The 19,191-nt window shown below is 35.0% G+C and overlaps 1 protein-coding gene across 1 annotated transcript in view; it reads left to right on the forward strand.

Annotated features, from left to right (window-relative positions):
• Positions 1–19,191, forward strand: part of mpped2a (metallophosphoesterase domain containing 2a) — a 75,158-nt gene that overhangs the window by 24,041 nt on the left and 31,926 nt on the right. Inside the window, exon 4 of the mRNA XM_048185415.1 lies at positions 11,439–11,664. Within this exon, the coding sequence (XP_048041372.1) occupies positions 11,439–11,664 (226 nt within the window). The remainder of the gene's footprint in view (positions 1–11,438; positions 11,665–19,191) is intronic.

Here is a 19,191-nt window from a genome sequence, read left to right on the forward strand (position 1 = left end):
ATGATGAACATCTTGTAAAGATCCATTTTGAGGGTTATATTAGCTGTGTGAACTTTGTATTATAGTCGAGAGCTCAGGGGGGGAGGGAGCGGTTTAAAGGGGCTGCAGCCTGAATCGGTGCATAGTTAATGATGCCCCAAAATAGGCAGTTAAAAAAATGTATTAAAAAAAATCTATGGGGTATTTTGAGCTGAAACTTCACAGACACATTCAGGGGACACTTAGTCTTAATTATATCTTGTAAAAACTGGTTCTAGGGCACCTTTAAGCTGTTTCCAATATAAATAATAGTAAGAAATGTTTATTGAGCAAATAAACATATTAGAATGATTTCTGAAGGATCATGTGATGCTGAAGATGGCAGAAATGTCTGCTGGAAACTTAGCTTTGTCATCAAGGAATAAATTACATTTCAAAATATATTAAAATAAAAAAAGTTATTTTAAATTAGAGATGCACCGGTCGACCTGCCATAAATCGGCTTTTATTATCTATATTCCGGACTTGCACACAAACTGCATTGCAATCATTTCCCAAAATGTCATCTGTGTGGAAATATTACAAAGTCTGTAACAGGACTTTAACACAGGCCAGAGACGTGACACGTTAAAGACAGATGCAAAGAGAAGAGGTGGCAGAAAAAATACTACCAGGCACAAGTTCACTGTTCACAATGCTCGAAATATTGGAAGAAATAGCAGTACCCAAAGAAACTGCTGCTGTTCCATAAGCGCCACCTACTGTCAGAGAGTGAATTAGCATTTTTATTCAGTCCGTCTGATGTTTTTGTTTGTGCAGGTGTGTCTTATGTAGCATATTTTCACAAATCTAAAGTCAGACCATACTGTTTTTGCGGTAACACTTTACAATAAGGTTCATTAGTTAACATTACTTACATTAGTTAAAGGTGGTAAAGAGGATGTTTTGTTTTATAAATTTTTGCAATATTACTTGAAACTGTGTTTACTAAGTGATAAAAGACTATTTATTAGGTGCACTGAAAGGAATATTATTAATATACATCATCTGTGCAAGAGGTAGGGCCTTAAAAACATCAGCCAATCGTTTACGCGATTGGCCCTCTGGCTTGTCAATCACTGCCATTGTGAGAGACGTGCGCGGATTGGCCCTCTGGCTTGTCAATCACTGCCATGACGTTCCTTGTGAGAGACGCGCGGCTGCGCGCTCTAGTAACTTTCCACACTACATGCGCCGCATACAATGTTTTTGTCAGGAGACAGGAGTAACAACTGCAGATTATGAGGTGAGTCCGACATAATGAATCCACTAAGTGTGTGCGCGTTTTAACGATTGTAAGGCCGATTATGAATGTAAATTGATACTTATGACTGATCGCGTTCAAACGCGTCCAGTCAGAGCCAGTTGCGTTCAGTCTGCGATTACAGTCGGTGTTCAAATTCCATGTGAAAGTATATAAATCTGCTTCAGCAGCAGGAAACTATCGCTGTATGTTGAGCACAGTCAGAATGTTTTAGCTAGTCGTAAAATGTGTATCATTTCAAACGCTCATTTCAAAAACTCAGTCGACGAAAACATCCTCTATACCACCTTTAACATGAACTAATAATGAACTGCACTTCTACAGCTTTTATTAATCCTTGTTAATGTTAATTTTAACATTTACTAATACATTATTAAAATCTTGTTAACATTAGTTAATGCACTGTGAACTAACATGAACAAACAATGAACAACTGTATTTTCATTACCTAAAGTTAACGAAGATTAGTAAATACAGTAACAAATGTATTTCTCATGGTTAATTCAATACTAATTCATACTAATGTTTAAATAATGAACCTTATTGTAAAGTGTTACCGTTTTTGCTTCTAATTAATCTAATTAAGAAACAACAATGTGTAGCATCTTTGTTTGGATCGTCATTAAAATGCAGTGGTTGCCTCTAATTTCAAATGGCTGCAGATATTTTTTGTTTAAGGCCAGTTTGCCTGTTATAGAGCAAATAAACGACAAATAAATTTACTTAAACAGAGAAAAAAATAGACAACTGGTATCGAAATCAGCCAATTTGTAAAGTAATTGTAAAGAAATCGGAATTAGAATCGTCCATGAAAAATCATGATCGGTGCATCACCATTTTAAATAGTAATGACTTTTGACAACATTGCTGTTTTACTGCAAATAAATGAAGCCTTGGTGAGCATAAGAGATATTTAAAAAAAATCTTACTGACCCCAAACTTTTTAATGGCAGTGTATCTGTGCCACTGTAGCTCATATTGATTGATTGATAAAATATTGGTAATCCAGAATCCTTTACACTAGAAGTGTCCAATTTTGCATCAGTTTGAGGCTATTTACTAAAACGGACCAATCAGCAACAGTAAAACGAAGGAACAATCCATTGAAAATGATTCTAATGACTTTGAATGGGTTACGTAATTAAATAATTTGCACAAAATGGTAATATTTATAAAATATATACATGATTAGTTTAAAAGTATATACATGATTAGAAACCAAAAATGCATACATAAAATTCATAATAGAAAAATATATTTATATTTCTAAAAAAAAAAAAAAAATGTTTTCAGACAGACTAGGACAATGGTGGTAGGAAAGATGGTTCTGTTGATTATAAACGGTGTGATCTTTTTTTTTTTTTTTTTTTTTAATCTAATGTAGACTGTGAGAATTATTTTGTATTTTCAACATGACATTCTAATTACAGATTCATAGGAGAGCAATGGGTACTTCATTAGCAACTAATTATGCTTATTTATGTAGGGTTAAATTCAACATGATTCTATGTGTAAGAATAATCCTCTGAGAAAATGATGTAGAATACAGATGAAGAAATAACTGAAGATTGTGAATATCACCATTTTTAGCTTCATTTATTTATTCTATCTATAGAAAATATTGAAGATTTTGCCAACGTTTTGCATTCACATTCACAGATTGGTAATAAATATTACATTTTATGTTTTTTGGAAACCTTAGCGTAAATTGTGATTTATAGATGGCTGTATGCTAATTACTAGTATATTAATTAACCATCTGTCAGTAGTTATTGCAAAAGTATGTTTTCAGTCAAAAACAAATCATGCTTTTCCAGACAAATGTATGATTTGTTTTTGAGAAAAAGCCTCAGATTGTAGCCAGCTTGCAGCACGTGGCCGTCACGGACTTTCTTACTGTGACACACTGCGAGATTGATAGATTTAAAATTGAAACATCAGTCCTGACTTCCATAACTCTTGTTAATATATCTGTTTGGAGGCCCTTGATGCGTGACGTGCTCTCATTATTTTGAGCTGTAGCACAGCGAGTATCACACACACACAAAATCTAGTTATGTAGTGTGTGTTAGCATGCATGGAGTTTATAATTTGCATAAGCCTTGGTCTTTTTGTACTGCACTCTGTTTAAACCAAATCTTTTTTTTTTTTTTTTTTCTAGGGAATTCGTCTTTTAATGTGTTTTCATTTCAGTTAGAAAGTCATAAAGTTCCTGCATTTGAACTCTGGGTTAGTTTATATTTATCTTTAATGGAACTACTTTAATATGGTGTTTTGTTTATGATGATGAAAAAAGAAAAAGTGCCAAATACAGAATAATTAACTTTACCACTCTACAAATACTGTGGTATTACCATTGTTTTTGGACATTAGGCTACACTGTGGAAAACCATTTTTATGATGATATCTTGAAATGATGTATATACCAGAGTATTGAATGATTTCCATATTTGTGTTTAAATGGTAATTTAAATACTAATTGTAATTTAATTGTATTTCAGTGTACTTCAAACAGTACAATAGTATTATCATAGTTCATGTCCAAAAAAAAAGATGATAATGTGGTATTTTTTTATTTTGACATTCGATTGGTTCCTTGAAATGTAGTTTAAGAAGTTCCTGTATTGTTTTGATCATGTATGTAGTAAATCCTTTACCTCAAATCCTTTTTGATCCTGTGCTTTAGTTGAGGTGTAGATCAAAACCCATGTGATTAAATCAAACGGTTGCCGGCTCTGACATCCTGAGCTCTATTGGCGCCAGGGAGTCTTGGGCCGAGGGTTTGGGATGTTGGCACCTGATGCAGCCATAAAGCGGTCACATTGACCCTGTGGAGCCGCTCACACCGCTGACCTTCAGACCAGTGAGCCTTGTGTATTGTCATTTGGCCTCTCGACATGAGCCATGTGCCACAATTATTCAATGATGAGAGTGAACAACTATATACAAGTTAAAAGTGCTACACTAAAATTGCTAGTTTAACTATTTTTTGTAATGTGACCATAGTTCAGCTGTTTTTGTATCACATTGTATTGCAAATACTTTACACAAGAATATGAACAGACACTTCCAGCTATGCAAACTTAATTTCATACATAACTATAATCCTGAAAAGAGACAGATCGCTAATACACTGTTGTATTCAGACACGGAAACACTATGTATATATACAGTCGTTTCTGCGTATGATAGGAAAAACATCAAACGGCGATGGAAAACACAACAGTTGGAGTGAAGAAGAGACCGTTTCATTCTTACATTCTAAACTTGATATTACAGTCAGCAATGTGCGATGTGAAACGGCAGTTTATGAATTCCCAGGATTAACTGTTAACCCCAGGTATATTATGAGCAGGGTGAAACGTGAATAAAGATAACCCAGGATTCCATTTACCCGGGGTTTAGAATGACCCAGGGTTAACTATTTCAAGTGTGAAAAGCCCTAATAGGCACTAGGAAAAACAAATGTTAGCATAAACTGTCTTCTACATTTTCTCTTTCAGTTCAGCTACTCTTCTGGTTTAGCAATGGTTTAAAGAGAATCTTGCTAAGAAAGTTAGTTAAAGCCAATATGTTTGCAGCTGATTTGATTCAGTGAATTGGTTCATTCAGAAATTAGATTCGCTGATTCATACGTGTTTATAAAATTCTGTGTCATTTTTCTAATTTCTTTTTTATATGGCAAAATATTTAGCAATATTTATAATAATGTTAACAATATATTTAGTTAAATACTGCATTTGACATTGTTTTCAATGCAATGTTTTTAGGTTTTATTAATTACTTTTTTGTATGTATTCAGATCCTCAATTTTGGGCCACAAAACTGCTCTGTTTTTTATATAATATGAGAATATAGTTAGAAACTTGTGCTAGTAGCTTGTAGCAGCTAACTACACTCACAACAAATGCTGGGTTGTTTCAACTTACGTTTGGGTCAATTTTTTAATTAAATTTTTGGTCCCACTTTATATTAGGTGTCCATAACTATTATGTACTTGCATCAAAAAATAAGTACAATGTACTTATTGTGTTTATATTGTATTGCAAAACACTTTTGCTGATATTGAGGTGGGATTTGGGAAAGGTTTGGTGGTATGGGTAGATTTAAAGGGTTAATTCACCCAAAAATCTAATTTCTGTCATTAAGTACTCACCCTCATGTCGTCCCAAACCCATAAGACCTTCGTTTGTCTTCTGAACACAAATTAAGATATTTTTGATGAAATCCGAGGGTATCTGATCCACACATAGGCAGCAACAACATTGCAACATGATCTAATATAAAGTGGGACCAAATTTTTTTTTTAAAACAACGGTTGGGTTTGTCCATATTTGTCCCAAACATGGGTTGAAACATCCTAGCATTTTTTAGAGTGTACTTTTTACTATAGTTTAGATATTTAATTAATTTTAAGTAATCCTGGCAAGTTGCCATTTCAAAGTAGCACTTGTATTTGTACTTGCAGGAGCTTGATTTTTGATGTCACAGGCTCTTAGTTTGCCCTTCGCCTCGTCATTCCATCCATGCATACGCTCTTGTCACACACGGTTGAAATAGTGCATCAGAAGGGATGAAACGGAGAGAGCTGTCAGCAGTCTTTCCATCCCTCCATCTATCAACGTACTTGACGCCACATTTTTTTCGAATCCGGCATGTGACACCAGCAGCTTTTGAAGTGCCTGGTGGTCGGAGAACGCTCCGACTTTCTTATTATTCACGTCCCAAAGGAAACCTGACGATGAAATTATTTTTCACATCATCGCTTTTTGTTGTAAACACACAGCTGGGTGCCGATAGATAATCTCATGACGGCTGAAAGCTGTCTTCTGTCAAAAACATGTTTGGATAAAAGAGTTTAGGCACTTTAAAACAAATCGTTCCCTCAAACATGACGTGATGATGGAGTAGTTTATATAAGCCTTTTGACGAACTCAAAGAACGTCGCTCAGATGAGCCTGTAGTGGATCTTCGGGAAAACTGATTTTTGTGTGTTTTTATTATCCGAGCCAAAGCATTTCGGTTATATTTTCCCTAGTTCCGTAGTATAAATGCTTGCATTTCTTTCCAAGGTCGCTACTTTGTTCTTTAGCAGTAGGGGACAAATGATACAGGAGAAAAAAAACATGAAGGGACTTTATAAATGAAACTTTCAAAGGGAAATTGGTGTTGTTTATATTAGACCTTTTAAATACTGCTGGGTTTGTCTTTCCTCTCTTTTTTCCTCTCTCTCTTGCATTTGCTTCATTTACCATGCATTTTCTTGAAGCGTAGCTTGCTTTTGTTTGTTTTTCTGGCAAGAAAGCCCAGCCACTAATCGTTGTCATTGATCATGGTTTTTGTTGATAAGTGGGATCGATTCTCAGGAATCGTTCAGTGGGAATGAGGTTTCTTTGCTAAAGTTCAGTTCTGCTCAATATCTCGCCCGTGAGATCTGACCTGTGCTTCTCCGCACGGGATTCATGAGTGCAAACATGGATCTGTGCACCATAAATAAGGAGCTTTACTAGGTCTTGACTTCGTTTGTCTGAGTTCACTGTTTATTTCTTTGATCAATGCAGGACAGCCAATAGATCCCATGTCAAATAGATCAGCTTTGTTCCTTTGTTTTGCGATGTTGTGAGAGCAGCAAAAGAACGTGTTTGCTGGGATATAGGGGTAGTTCACCCTAAAATTACAGTTCTGTTATTATTCACTCATCCTCATGTCATTGCAACCTTCATGACTTTTGTTGTATTGAACAGGAAAGGTTTATTTCTGAAGAATATCCTGCTTGCTCTTTACAATACGGCACATATGCATCAAAAAAGTATCTTAAAGTAGATACCAAAATTTAAGCTTATATACCCCGGTTATATGACCAAAATCAGTCATATAACCACTTTACGGTGTAAATTAAATATACATTTATTCTTATTAAAGAAAGCAGTGAGAGATTTTCTCTCTTTTTTGTTGTTTGATTAGCATTAAAGGCAGCAGGTAAATTTGGATGCTGTCCCTTTAAGACTGACTGCACCGGTCCATTATACTCGAGCCTTGTCTTTCTCAACTGTACCTTCACTTAAGACATAAATGGCTCTGTTTACTTGCTAATACGTGGTCACTTTGACACATAGGTGTGTGTATTTAACCGTTCAAGCCCAACTAGGTGGCAAAGAGCACTCGCACGCTCTATGAGCAGTGGCTTTATGTCGCGCACTTTTAACAGTCTCTCAGAGAGCGTGTGCAAATGCTGAAATGGGTTGTCTTTCGCTGCTAACTGCACTTCAACAGTTTAAAACCACTTGTTTTTAAACTGCAATGCTTAAAAACTCATACAAATGATAAGCTTTCGTGACCGTGCATCATAGCAACCTCACGTGATTGTAACTGCGATAGAGACGATAGTCTAAAATCTGAAGTTTCATAAATTTGATCTCCAATTTCACAAAAAGACTACTAGCCTAACTAACATAAGTAAAAAATAAAAAAATAAAAACTTAAAAAAAAATCTTGCTGAAGACGAGTAAGCAGTCAGTGATAAAACAGGAACAAAGAAATTAATTACAAGCAACAGAACAAAAAACTACAATAGAACAAAGACACAAATGAAATAGACCTACCTGAAAAACTTTGAGCACTAGATAGGCATATAAATAGGCTACTACACAAATTGTATAAAGTAATCAAATACACAAAACCGTTGCATAGTCTTCACTGTCTTCACAAGTTACGCAAGCGATTCAGTCAAGAGCAATGAAATTGTTTAATTAATGGCATAGACGGCAGCAAGTATATATTAGGCTGCTGTCACTTTAAGACCAAATGCACTCATCTAATATACTAATACACATGTGCTTTGTTTACATTCACTTAGATATAAACAACTGTGTTTGATGTGCATTTTGACACATTAAGTGAAAGTGAAGCATTCCAGTTATATTTTCGCAAAAAGCAGCAATAAGCATGATTGACTGGTGTGTGTTCATGCCCAATAAGTTCCCAAAAAGAACTCAGTTCAGTACTCACAGGCTGTATGAGCTGCAGCTTTATGTGTGCATGTTTCATTTGTTCACTTCTGTTTCTCAGACAGTGCGCATATGCTAAAATGAGTCCTCGCTGCTTGTTGCACTTGTACAGTTTAAAATCACTTGTTTTTTAATCTGCAAGGTATAAAAAGCATTCAAATGATAAGCTTTTGTGACGCCACAGCACGGCAACGTCATGTGAGTGTAACCGCAATATAGACAGTAGTCAAAAAATGCACATCAAATTAAAATGTTTGATGAGAACATTAATAATTATCATTTTTAAATGAAATAATTGATATATAAATATAATTTATATAAATTTTATATTGTCATTGTTTAAATTATCATTTTACAAAAGCAATAAGTGACGAAATACTTATCATTACGCTGTGACCCAGTCCCCTTTTCCTTCGTAATACAGTATGAAAAAGTGAACAGGATATTCTTCAAAAATGAATATTTTGTGTTAAATGGAAGAAGAAATAGAGACATTTTAGTTGGGAAAAACCTGATGGCAAGTAAAAAATAACAGAGTTTTAATTTTTTGGGTGTACTATTCCTTTAATTTATGATTGAACTTTTTGTGATTTGTGCTGTTGGGCTTTCTGGTACCATGTGCTCATTGTTTTTAATTCTATTCATCAAATCCTACATGTTTTTTGCGGCAGCAGTTCGAACAACTTGACGGATGTGATTGCGCTGCTCTGTTTTCAACAAAACACACATGTTCTCTACCAGCCATCCTTCAGTTACAGATGTTTACGGTGTGTAGTTTATTTTCACTAATTTGATTTACATTCATTACGCACAGCGATCGCCAAACTGTGCCCCGCGCCCGTCCTCTGATGTAAATCAAATTCAAACAGTGAGGCTAAACCCATATTACTTTGACTTTAAGCAGTTTCCCATACTCCACATACCTTCCCATATGTTCCTCCTCAGCTTCTTCAAAGTAATAAACAGAGTTTATACCTAGAGTCCTCTTTGAAAAATACATTTTGATGGCAATAAAATGTTGTAAAAATCCCTGCGGGGACGCAGAAGATGCAGTCGGTGGGGAAGTAATTGCATTCTAGGCCTTTTTCTGCCGTAGAGAGGCTGGCACGAAGCTCGTCCGCCGGGGGTTTGTGATTCGGTTTTGTGCGACTGGAAAGCTCCATGTAAATGGATCCGTGATGGCGTTTGGCTGACTGCGGGCTGCGGAGCTGAAAGATGGGCTCCTGTTATTAGATTAGACTGGGATTTATGATATATCCCAGTCTATATAGTGCGGAGCGCGTGGAAGGAGCAAGAAAGTAAATTAAACTGCTGGGAAAGTGTTTACTTTTAAATCAGTTTATCTTTTTATTTTCTTTTTACTTCGGTCAAGTGTTTTGCTCCTTTCTGATACCTTTACAGTTCCAAATTTAATTGGCTTTTATTGTTTCCCAAGAAAGAGACGCTTCCAGTTCAAACCGCAAAAAAAAGCCATCATTTAAACTGGCTATTTCATAGTATGTTTTTTTTTTTTTTTTTTTTAAGAGAACAAATACTGGTCTGCAAAGAGCACCTTCAAACATATTATTTTATAGAGCTTCTGAGCATACCAGATTTGTTTTTTATTGTTATTTTTATTTTTATTTTTTTTTACTTTTATTAAAAAAAAAAAAAAAATGCTTTTTGCATTTTCAGTCCCATTTTGCTTTGTGCTCTGTCTGAAAAGCGTCTTGTTTCATCTGCATTTTGGTTGGTGAAATATTTTTGTTCTTTTAAAGCGTTCCATATGTGTTATGCAATCCACTGAGAGATGATCTGTGTGTGTGTGTGTGTTTTCCTGTCTGAGGATTGGCACATAGCGAGAGTGCACTCTTTCTGTTCGAGTTCTGTAAAGAACAACTTCCCCTGTTGCATTATCCTGATGTACCAGCACAAAAGAGCTATGCTGTGAGGATGGAGGCTGAGGTGAGAAAGGGAAAGAGGAAAAAAGCCTTTAAAATACAGCGGCCATGACTTTAATAAATATTTGTTGCTTTTGTATTTTTTAGCACATTTTCTATAGAATGGAAAAGAAAGGCCATAATGGCCTGCAAGACACATACTGTATCTAAATCTGTGACTTAAAGTATTTGAGATGTTTTAGCTGAAAGGTTTTTTAGCCAAAGTTGTCCAGGACAAAAAAGTAGACTTTAAACAATGCATCAGCTGTTATAGACAGAAGCGTTAATAGAGAGGTAAAGAAAAATACTTTGATGTATGTTTTGTTGTAATGGCCTGTTTCCACTCGCAGAATCCTGTTTTTCATTATCTGACTTTTCTTCAAGATCACAGTAACCTCACATGAACTTCAGCATAGCATTTTTGAAAATGCATTCACACCGTGTCCTAACCAAACGTGAGTTCCATTGTTCAATGGTGAATTCAAACCAGTTTGCGATCATTTACATTTTACATTAATAACCGATACAATATATTGATATTTGGGGTAAATATTTTTGAGTCATGAACAATGTGTTTAAACAAGTTTCAGTTGTTAAAGGGTTAGTTCACCCAAAAATGAAAATTCTGTCATTTATTACTCACCCTCATGCCGTTCCACACCCGTAAGACCTTCGTTAATCTTCGGAACACAAATTAAGATATTTTAGATGAAATCCAATGGCTCCGTGAGGCCTCCATAGGGAGCAATGACATTTCCTCTCTCAAGATCCATAAAGGTACTAAAAACATATTTAAATCAGTTCATGTGAGTACAGTGGTTCAATATTAATATTATAAAGCGACGAGAATATTTTTGGAGCACCAAAAAAAACAAAATAACGACTTATTTAGTGATGGCCGATTTCAAAACAATGCTTCAGGAAGCATCGGAGCATAATGAATTAGTGTATCGATCTGCTGTTCGGAGTGCCAAAGTCACGTGATTTCAGCCGTTGGCATTTTGACACGTGATCCGTATCATGAATCGATACGCTGATTCATTTGTGCTCCGAATCTTCCTGAACCAGTGTTTTGAAATCGGTGTTTTGAAATATATGTCATGAGATATATATATATATATATATATATATATATATATATATATATATATATATATATATATATAATAAAATATGGAAATTGATTACGAGGAGTTCTGATTTAACGGATGAATTTGTTTGGTGTTGCAGGCAGCCTGCCATATGAGTTCAAAGTGGTGATCGCTGGGAATCATGAGCTGACCTTCGATAAGGATTTCATGACGGAGCTGGTCAAGCAGGATTACTATCGCTTTCCCTCCGTGTCCAAGTTGAAACCCGAGGACTTTGACAATGTTCAGTCTCTCCTGACAAACTGTGTTTACCTGCAGGACTCTGATGTCACCGTCAAGGGCTTTCGAATATACGGCACACCATGGTAAGTTCCTCATGCATTTTTAAGTCACTGAATTGAATCAGAATTGCGTATTGTTGACAGTCATTTGATATCCAGAATGATGTTTGTTTGCTGTATATATCATCATCATCTTAAACTCTGTTTATGGAGATATATGTTTGTTTATCATTGTTTGGCAACATATATATTTTACGAATTTATAGATTAACAGAATTTGTATCAGTGATTTATTCTTCATACAATTTGTGAGTAGATTGGCCAGACTTTATGTCAGACTTGTTTAAAAGACAAAGTGACAGCAGTGACGACATTCACAACACATTAAACCTCTGTTATGTGATCTAGATGTTATTTGATATTATCCACCGGTAATTTTATTTGATTTTTTAAGGGTTGGACATTATTAATCAATATTGGTTATTGGTTAATGTTATTTTACCCATCCATGCAACTTTAGTTACATCAGCAGAATATATATGTGACTTCAGGTGGTGAAAATTCTTAGTTTTTTATGAAATATTATATATGTACTATATATGTATGTGTTTAGATTGGTAAATCAGTAAGATTTTTTAAAAATGTTTTTAATTAAGTATCTGCTCACCAAGGCTGCATTTATTTGATCAAAACTACAGTAAAACAGTAATATTGTGGAATATTACACTTTAAAATTTCTATTATAATACATTTAAATATATTTAATATATTTAAAATGTATTCCTGTGGGGTAAAGCTCAATCATTACTCCAGTCTTCAGTGCCACATGATCCTTCAGATATCATTCTAATATTCAGATTTGCTGCTTTTTATGATTTTTACATTTACATTGCTGCTTAATAGACCATTTGGGTGTTTGCAAACAGTGATGACATGTTTTGTGGGCGGAGCCTACCTGGTGGCAGAAAATTACAGTTCTGCAGTCTATGGAAGCCACGGAATAAAAGAATAAAAAAAGGTAATTCTGAGTTTATATCTCACAATTCAATTTTTTTTACCCCCTGCAATTCCGAGCATATATCTCACCATTTTGAGAAGAAAAATATATATAAGATATAAACTCGAAATTCTGCCTTTTTTCCTATCAGAATTGTAATATATACTCGGAATTGCTGGTTATAAAGATTTTCGAGATATAAACTCGAAAGTGCAAGAAAAAAGTTAGAATTGTGAGATAAAAAATGTTATAGATTTAAATGTTATTTCATGCTGTAACTGTAAGGCTAATACATTATGATACCTATGAACTGCATATATGAATATTATGTATACATCAAATTTTTTGTTTACATCAAATTCATGCTTTAATGGTAGGGTTATCATTGCAGTTTTCATCAGTCCAGTCTGTTCGTTCAATGACTTTCAATCATAAATGCTTCAAAATTCTGTAAAAACGAAGACCATAATTTTTTGCATTCTGATTCTGACATCCAACGGCACAACGCGACACTTTTCTCTTATTCCGTGGGTTTCGCCCATTTTCCTCCACTTGTTTACCGCTGTTTTTCTGCCACCACAATGCGTGCGCAATTGCAGTGAAGTCGGCTCCCATATGGTCAATATTTTGGTGGAAACCATGATAATTTTTTTCAGGATTGTTTGATGAATAGAAAGTTCAAAAGAACAGCATTTATTTGAAATAGAAACCTTTTGTAACATTATAAATATCTTTACTGTCACTTTTGATCAATGTAACGCATCCTTGCTGAATAAAACATTCCTTTTTGTCAAATCTTACTGAATTTCTTTAGAATGCACACAGGAACATGCATTAAGAAAGTAAATATGACATTTTTGAATTCATATTAACTTCAAAAGCTCTTGTGATGTTGTTTCTGCGATGGTGCCACTGCAAACTAGCAAACAAGACGGCCTGAGAAAGCACCTCTGTGTCATTCCCATACTCCATCCCTGTATGTTTGAATTTCCTCGGATGCTCTGATCCTCTTGGATCCTCCTGTGTGTTTTTCTAGCGCTGCTGTGGGAATTCGCTCTATTGGGCAGCATGTTTAGCTGCACCTCTGCCCTACTTCCTGTTTCCTTAGCATCCATCTAAAAAGATAAAATGGCCCTGAACTATAATTATCCCGCACAACATCTTTAATGTTTCCTGGCATTTTCTATTTTTGTGTCTTGCCCCCTAGTCTTTGTTTTCCTCTTTGTTTTTTCCCCTCTTAAGAGCCATTGTAAGATTCACCTCTTGTGCTGTCTTGTTTTTGTCTATAATTAGCTGTGAAATGGAGTTAAAAAGGGCGTTGTAGAGGGCATCCCTCAAAATGTAGCGAAGCAGACAGTGGGGAAGCGGAAAACAGAGGGAGGAAGTGGAGAAGGAAGGAAGGAAGCCCCCTGTGGCCCTTTAGCGTGAAAGCTGCTAAATGTCTGTTGTGACAGCGTGGGGTCTTGTGGGAAACGGGGGAAGGGGGCCGGCGGGTGGATACTGTGATAACTCAGCACACACACACACACACAGATGGCCGTGAGGTGGTCAGTCTGACCGGCAGCGTGAGGTCTTGCTACGAAAGCTTTGGGTGGCCCTGGTGCGGCGTGCGGCTCAAATGGCCGAGAAATTTGAGAAGCCGGCTAATTTGTATTACCATATTGTCACACCATTGAATCTGTAACATAAGTCAGAAGCTCGCTTAAGAATATTGTGACTGCAGACCAGCCGTTCGCCCCGAGTGCTGCTGACTCATTCCCGAGAGTGAAAACAGAGAGAAAGAGGTCTAAAAGAAAAGAAAGATATCCATAAAGCTAGCTTGATGGACAGATGGAGACAGTAATGACATACTTTGAGACACAGAGGCGAACGGTGACAGAGGAAGGACTGGAAAGGGAGAGAGCAAGAGGACAGGTGTCAGAAAAGGGCAAAATGCATAAAAAAAAAATTAGAAAGCACTGATGCAGATAGACATGACAGTGGCTGTATTGATGGGAACACATCATGTGCTGACACGCTTCGGGAATTAAATACATCTTCACACCAAGATCCTGTTCTTGAAATTGTCAGAGATAAAAAAGAAGTTTTTGTTTTGTAGTATTGCATGAACATAGTCTGTTAAATGTAAAGTGAACAAATTTCCTTTTGTTTAGCTAATAGAAATGCATTGCCTACTTTACTTTTTGGCATGAAATCACTTTCTTAAACATTCACATTACATTTTAGCATTATAATTTAGAGGAATAGTTCACACAGAAATGAAAATGATGTCATATTTTATCAGTGAATTATCAGTGTCATTTTAGTAGTATTTATATACTACTATAGTATTTATCAATATTTTGAATTTGCATTTAGTTTTATATATTTTAAGTTTTCATTTTATTTTGAGTTTATTTTATTAGTTTTAATCACCAAAAATATATTTTTTAAAGTTTAAAATAACAACACTGCAGTGAATAACTTAAATTTCAGTCTGTTCGTCACACCAATGACTGTGATTTTAACGGTAAAAAACTGTAAAAATGCTACGGTGAAAAACAGTTAGTTGGTTTACAGTTGGTTTCCTTACTGTATACGGGGAATAACTGTAATAGATCTATCGGTACATTTAATGTAATTTTTTTGGTAAAATACCGTTATATTCACACTTTTTGGAAGTGAAAAGTAACAAGTCATTGTATAATTTACAGTGAAAAACCATAAATTGACATTCCCACAAGTCCCTGTGTGACACTTCACATTTGATGTATTTCCGCTGAAATAACTCTGTTTCTTCTTAGTTTTTCTTAGTTTTTTTCAAATAAGTTATGTACATTAGGGTTTTATGTTACATCTAATGTTGTTAAATTAATGTTTATTGCATTTTTAAAATTTCATGTGTTACCATGATGGTGTTTAGTGTTTGTGTGAATGACACTGTGTGCGCCTTCTATATATTAGTATTGTCCTTCTCAGCTTGTGGAAAATCTGCTTGTGATGAGCTTTGATTCATCATGTGACTCTCATCACCACTGTGATTGGCGGTTGTCAGTGTATTACAAAGGTACAAAACAGATATTAGTACATTAATAGGTTGGTAAATTAACATTATATCAGTTAATGAAATGCTTTGTTTTTTACCGTAAATTTAACAGAATATTTTTTTTTTTTTTTACATTGCTACCGTATTTTGTATGGTAAAGTTCTGGCAACCACAGCTGCTGTTTTTTTATCATAAATTTTACGGGGATTTTTTTTTACAGTGTATCATATGTCTTCAGAAGACTTGGAATATATTGCACGAGTCATATGGATTTGTATTAACATGTTTTTTGATGCAGATTTCATGAAATTTTGTTGTATGGACAAAGACCTGCATGAAGATTCTTCAAAATGTCTAGTTTGTCGTTCCACAGAAAAAATAAAGCCAGGCAGGTTTGGAATAAGACAATGAATAAATAATGTCTGTATTAACATTTTAGCCCAGGCCAGTGTTGCCACCTTGTGAAACACCTGATTGGTGCAAAACAAATTTAATGCGTGATGAAATGTGCACCACGCCAACTATACGCGACCCTCACGTACGCGTAAAAACGAAGTAAACTTTGGGTATAGTATACATTTTTCTTCAATCAGCTACTTAGAAATATCTGTTTGACATTTACCAGTCTTCAGTCCAGAGATGTGTGTTGAGAAGTTGAAGTTAGCAGCAGTAAAGACCTATGTTTAAAGGGATACTTCACCCAAAAATGAAAATTCTGTCATCATTTACTCACCCTCAAGTAGTTCCAAACCTGCATAAAATTGTTTGTTCTGCTGAACACAAAGGAAGATATTTGGAAGAATATTTGTAACCAAGCAGATCTCGCCCCTTGGGTGAACTATCCCTCTAAGAGTCTTAAAAGCTGAAGAAAAAAACTCCTTGTTTTGTCATTTTTATTTGTAAAAGTTCCTGCTTCAGAAAATGTTGATGTACATTACCGTTTAAAAAGTGTGGGATCAGTGAGATTGCTCCCAGACTGCAGTTATTTGATTAAAAATACAGTAAAAGCTGTAATATTGTGAGATATTATTGCAATTTAAAATAACGGGCTCTATTTGAATATATTTTAAAATGTAATTTATTTATGTGATGGCCAAGCTGAATTTTCAGCAGCCATTACTCCATTATTAGTTTCTTTGTCGTATTGACAGCAGATTTTTGAACTTTTGATTTTATTCTTTGTTGAGAGAATGACAAGTATGGAAAAGTAAAAATCAAGATACTTATGGCTATCTAAGAACCAAATATAGATGTAATGATAAAGGTTCCTATAAATGTGTATTTTTCTTTCTTACTCTGGCAAGCTCTTGTGTGCATAGCGACTGAAAACCCAGACATCTTTCAGGAAGTGGCCTTTTGTTCAGGAACATCCTGATGGTTTTGTCTGCTCCCAGAGATCAAACCCTGGCCTGACCCCAGAGAACCACTTCCACAAACAAACCCACACAACACGATAAAGCCTTTGAAATTAAAGGACAAGAAAATATGAACTGAGATTAAAAGACTCAAAAGTCAACATGCACATCCAATTACATAGACCAAGGTCCTTATGGATACTGGTAATTTTGGTATGCAAAGCTTTGGTTTTCAGGTAGAAATGAGTTTTATATTTCATAAAAACTTGTGTATGGCAGTAGACTACTTTCACGATCCTTGTTGTTCTAGACTTAAGATGAATGCGAAGTTAGTAAGTTCGATTAATTTCCGTGATCAGATCAAACTGTCCCATTCAATGAATCGATTGATCTTTCAAGCCATTTCAGAACAAACATTCGCCAAGCCGCTGGTGGAGATTTTTGGAGGTTGAAGGGTTGGTGAATGCCTTCAGAATGGGCACAATGAGTGAAAGCCATATGAGGGGTCATGGTACTCAGGTTTTAAGGAGAAGGGAGGGGGTGTCTGTCTGGCTTTTTAAAGCTTCATGCTAGCAGTAATCCCCCTCAAGGCCTGACCCGTCTGCCAGTGTCATTGCCGTAATGGTCACGTGATACAGTTCAGATAGGGTGAGTCCACTGGTAGTCAATCTGGGCGTAAGACCAGCGCCACTCCCCAGGGGTTTTGACATACCCTTATACTCTCTTATGAGATTCAATCCCTTTAAACTTCAGAAGAATATTCCTGGCATGTTTTCATTGTGGGCACAGTAAGTATTTGCCTTAAAGATGCCAAACTGTGATGGATTTTGCCATTTATAAAGCAATAAAAACAGTATTTAGAACAATGTTAACGACTTTTACAATGTATCCTTGCCTACATGACTTGAAAAATGGAGTGGAAATTGGCAAGTATATATTTTTAAATAATTGTAAAAGTTTAACCACTTGCAGAATCTATGAAAATGTGCAAAATTTTAACAAAATAAGAGAGATCATAAAAAAGTTATTTTTTATTTAGTACTGTCCTGAGTAAGATGTTTTACATAAAAGATGTTTACATATAATCAATAAGACAAAAAAATAGCTGAATTTATTAAAATGACCCAGTTCAAAAGTTTGTGAACCACTGATTCTTAATACTATGTGTGGTTACCTGGATGATTTACGACTGTTTTTTTTTTTTGTTGTTGTTGTTGTTTTGTGATGGTTGTTCATAAGTCCCTTGTTTATTCTGAGCAGTTAAACTGAGCTCTGTTCTTCAGAAAAAATCTCCAGGTCCCAAAAATCCTTCAGTTTTCCACCATCTTTTGCACATTTTTAACCATTTACAACAGTGACTGAATTATTTTGAGATCCATCTTTTCACACTGAGGACAACTGAGGGACTCAAACACAACTATTAAAAAAGGATCAAACATTCACTGATGCTCCAGAAGGAAACACGATGCATTAAGAGTCGGGGGGTGAACACTTTTGAACAGGATGAAGAGGTCCAAATTTTTCTTATTTCGCTTGAATATCATTGTTTTTCATTTAGTACTGCCCTTCTGAAGCAACAGAAGATACTTGCATGTTTCCCGGAAGACAAATTAAATACAATTTACCTTGATCTTCAAATTCTAAATGTTTTCACCCCCCATATATTAATGCATTGTGTTTTCTTCTGGAACATCAGTGAATGTTTGAACCTTTTTTAATAGTTTTGTTTGAGTCCCTCAATTGTCCTCAGTGTGAAAAGACGGATCTCAAAATCATTCAGTCTCTGTTGTAAAAGGCTCAAATATGCAAAAAATGCTGGAAAACTGAAGAATCTGCAGAAGCTGGAGATTTTTTCTGAAGAACAGAGCTCAGTTTAACTGCTCAGAACAAACAAGAGACTCATGAACAACCATCACACAACAAAAAAAACAGTTGTAGATATATATATATATATATATATATATATATATATATATATATATATATATATATATATATATATATATATATATATATATATATATATATATATATATATATATATATACACTTATTTTACAAAATTAATTGACATAGCAAGTTTACATATCTTAAATTTATTTTATTAAACTTTTTTTTTAATGCGTTCATATATTTTAGAACGTTTCTTTACGTTTTTTTCTCGTTATTTACTTTGAATTTAGTATATGATTCTTCAAGATGATTTTAGATTATTTTAGATGATATATGATTTT

This window comes from Megalobrama amblycephala, linkage group LG3 (genome assembly GCF_018812025.1).
Source record: "Megalobrama amblycephala isolate DHTTF-2021 linkage group LG3, ASM1881202v1, whole genome shotgun sequence".
NCBI classification, from domain to species: Eukaryota; Metazoa; Chordata; class Actinopteri; order Cypriniformes; family Xenocyprididae; genus Megalobrama; species Megalobrama amblycephala.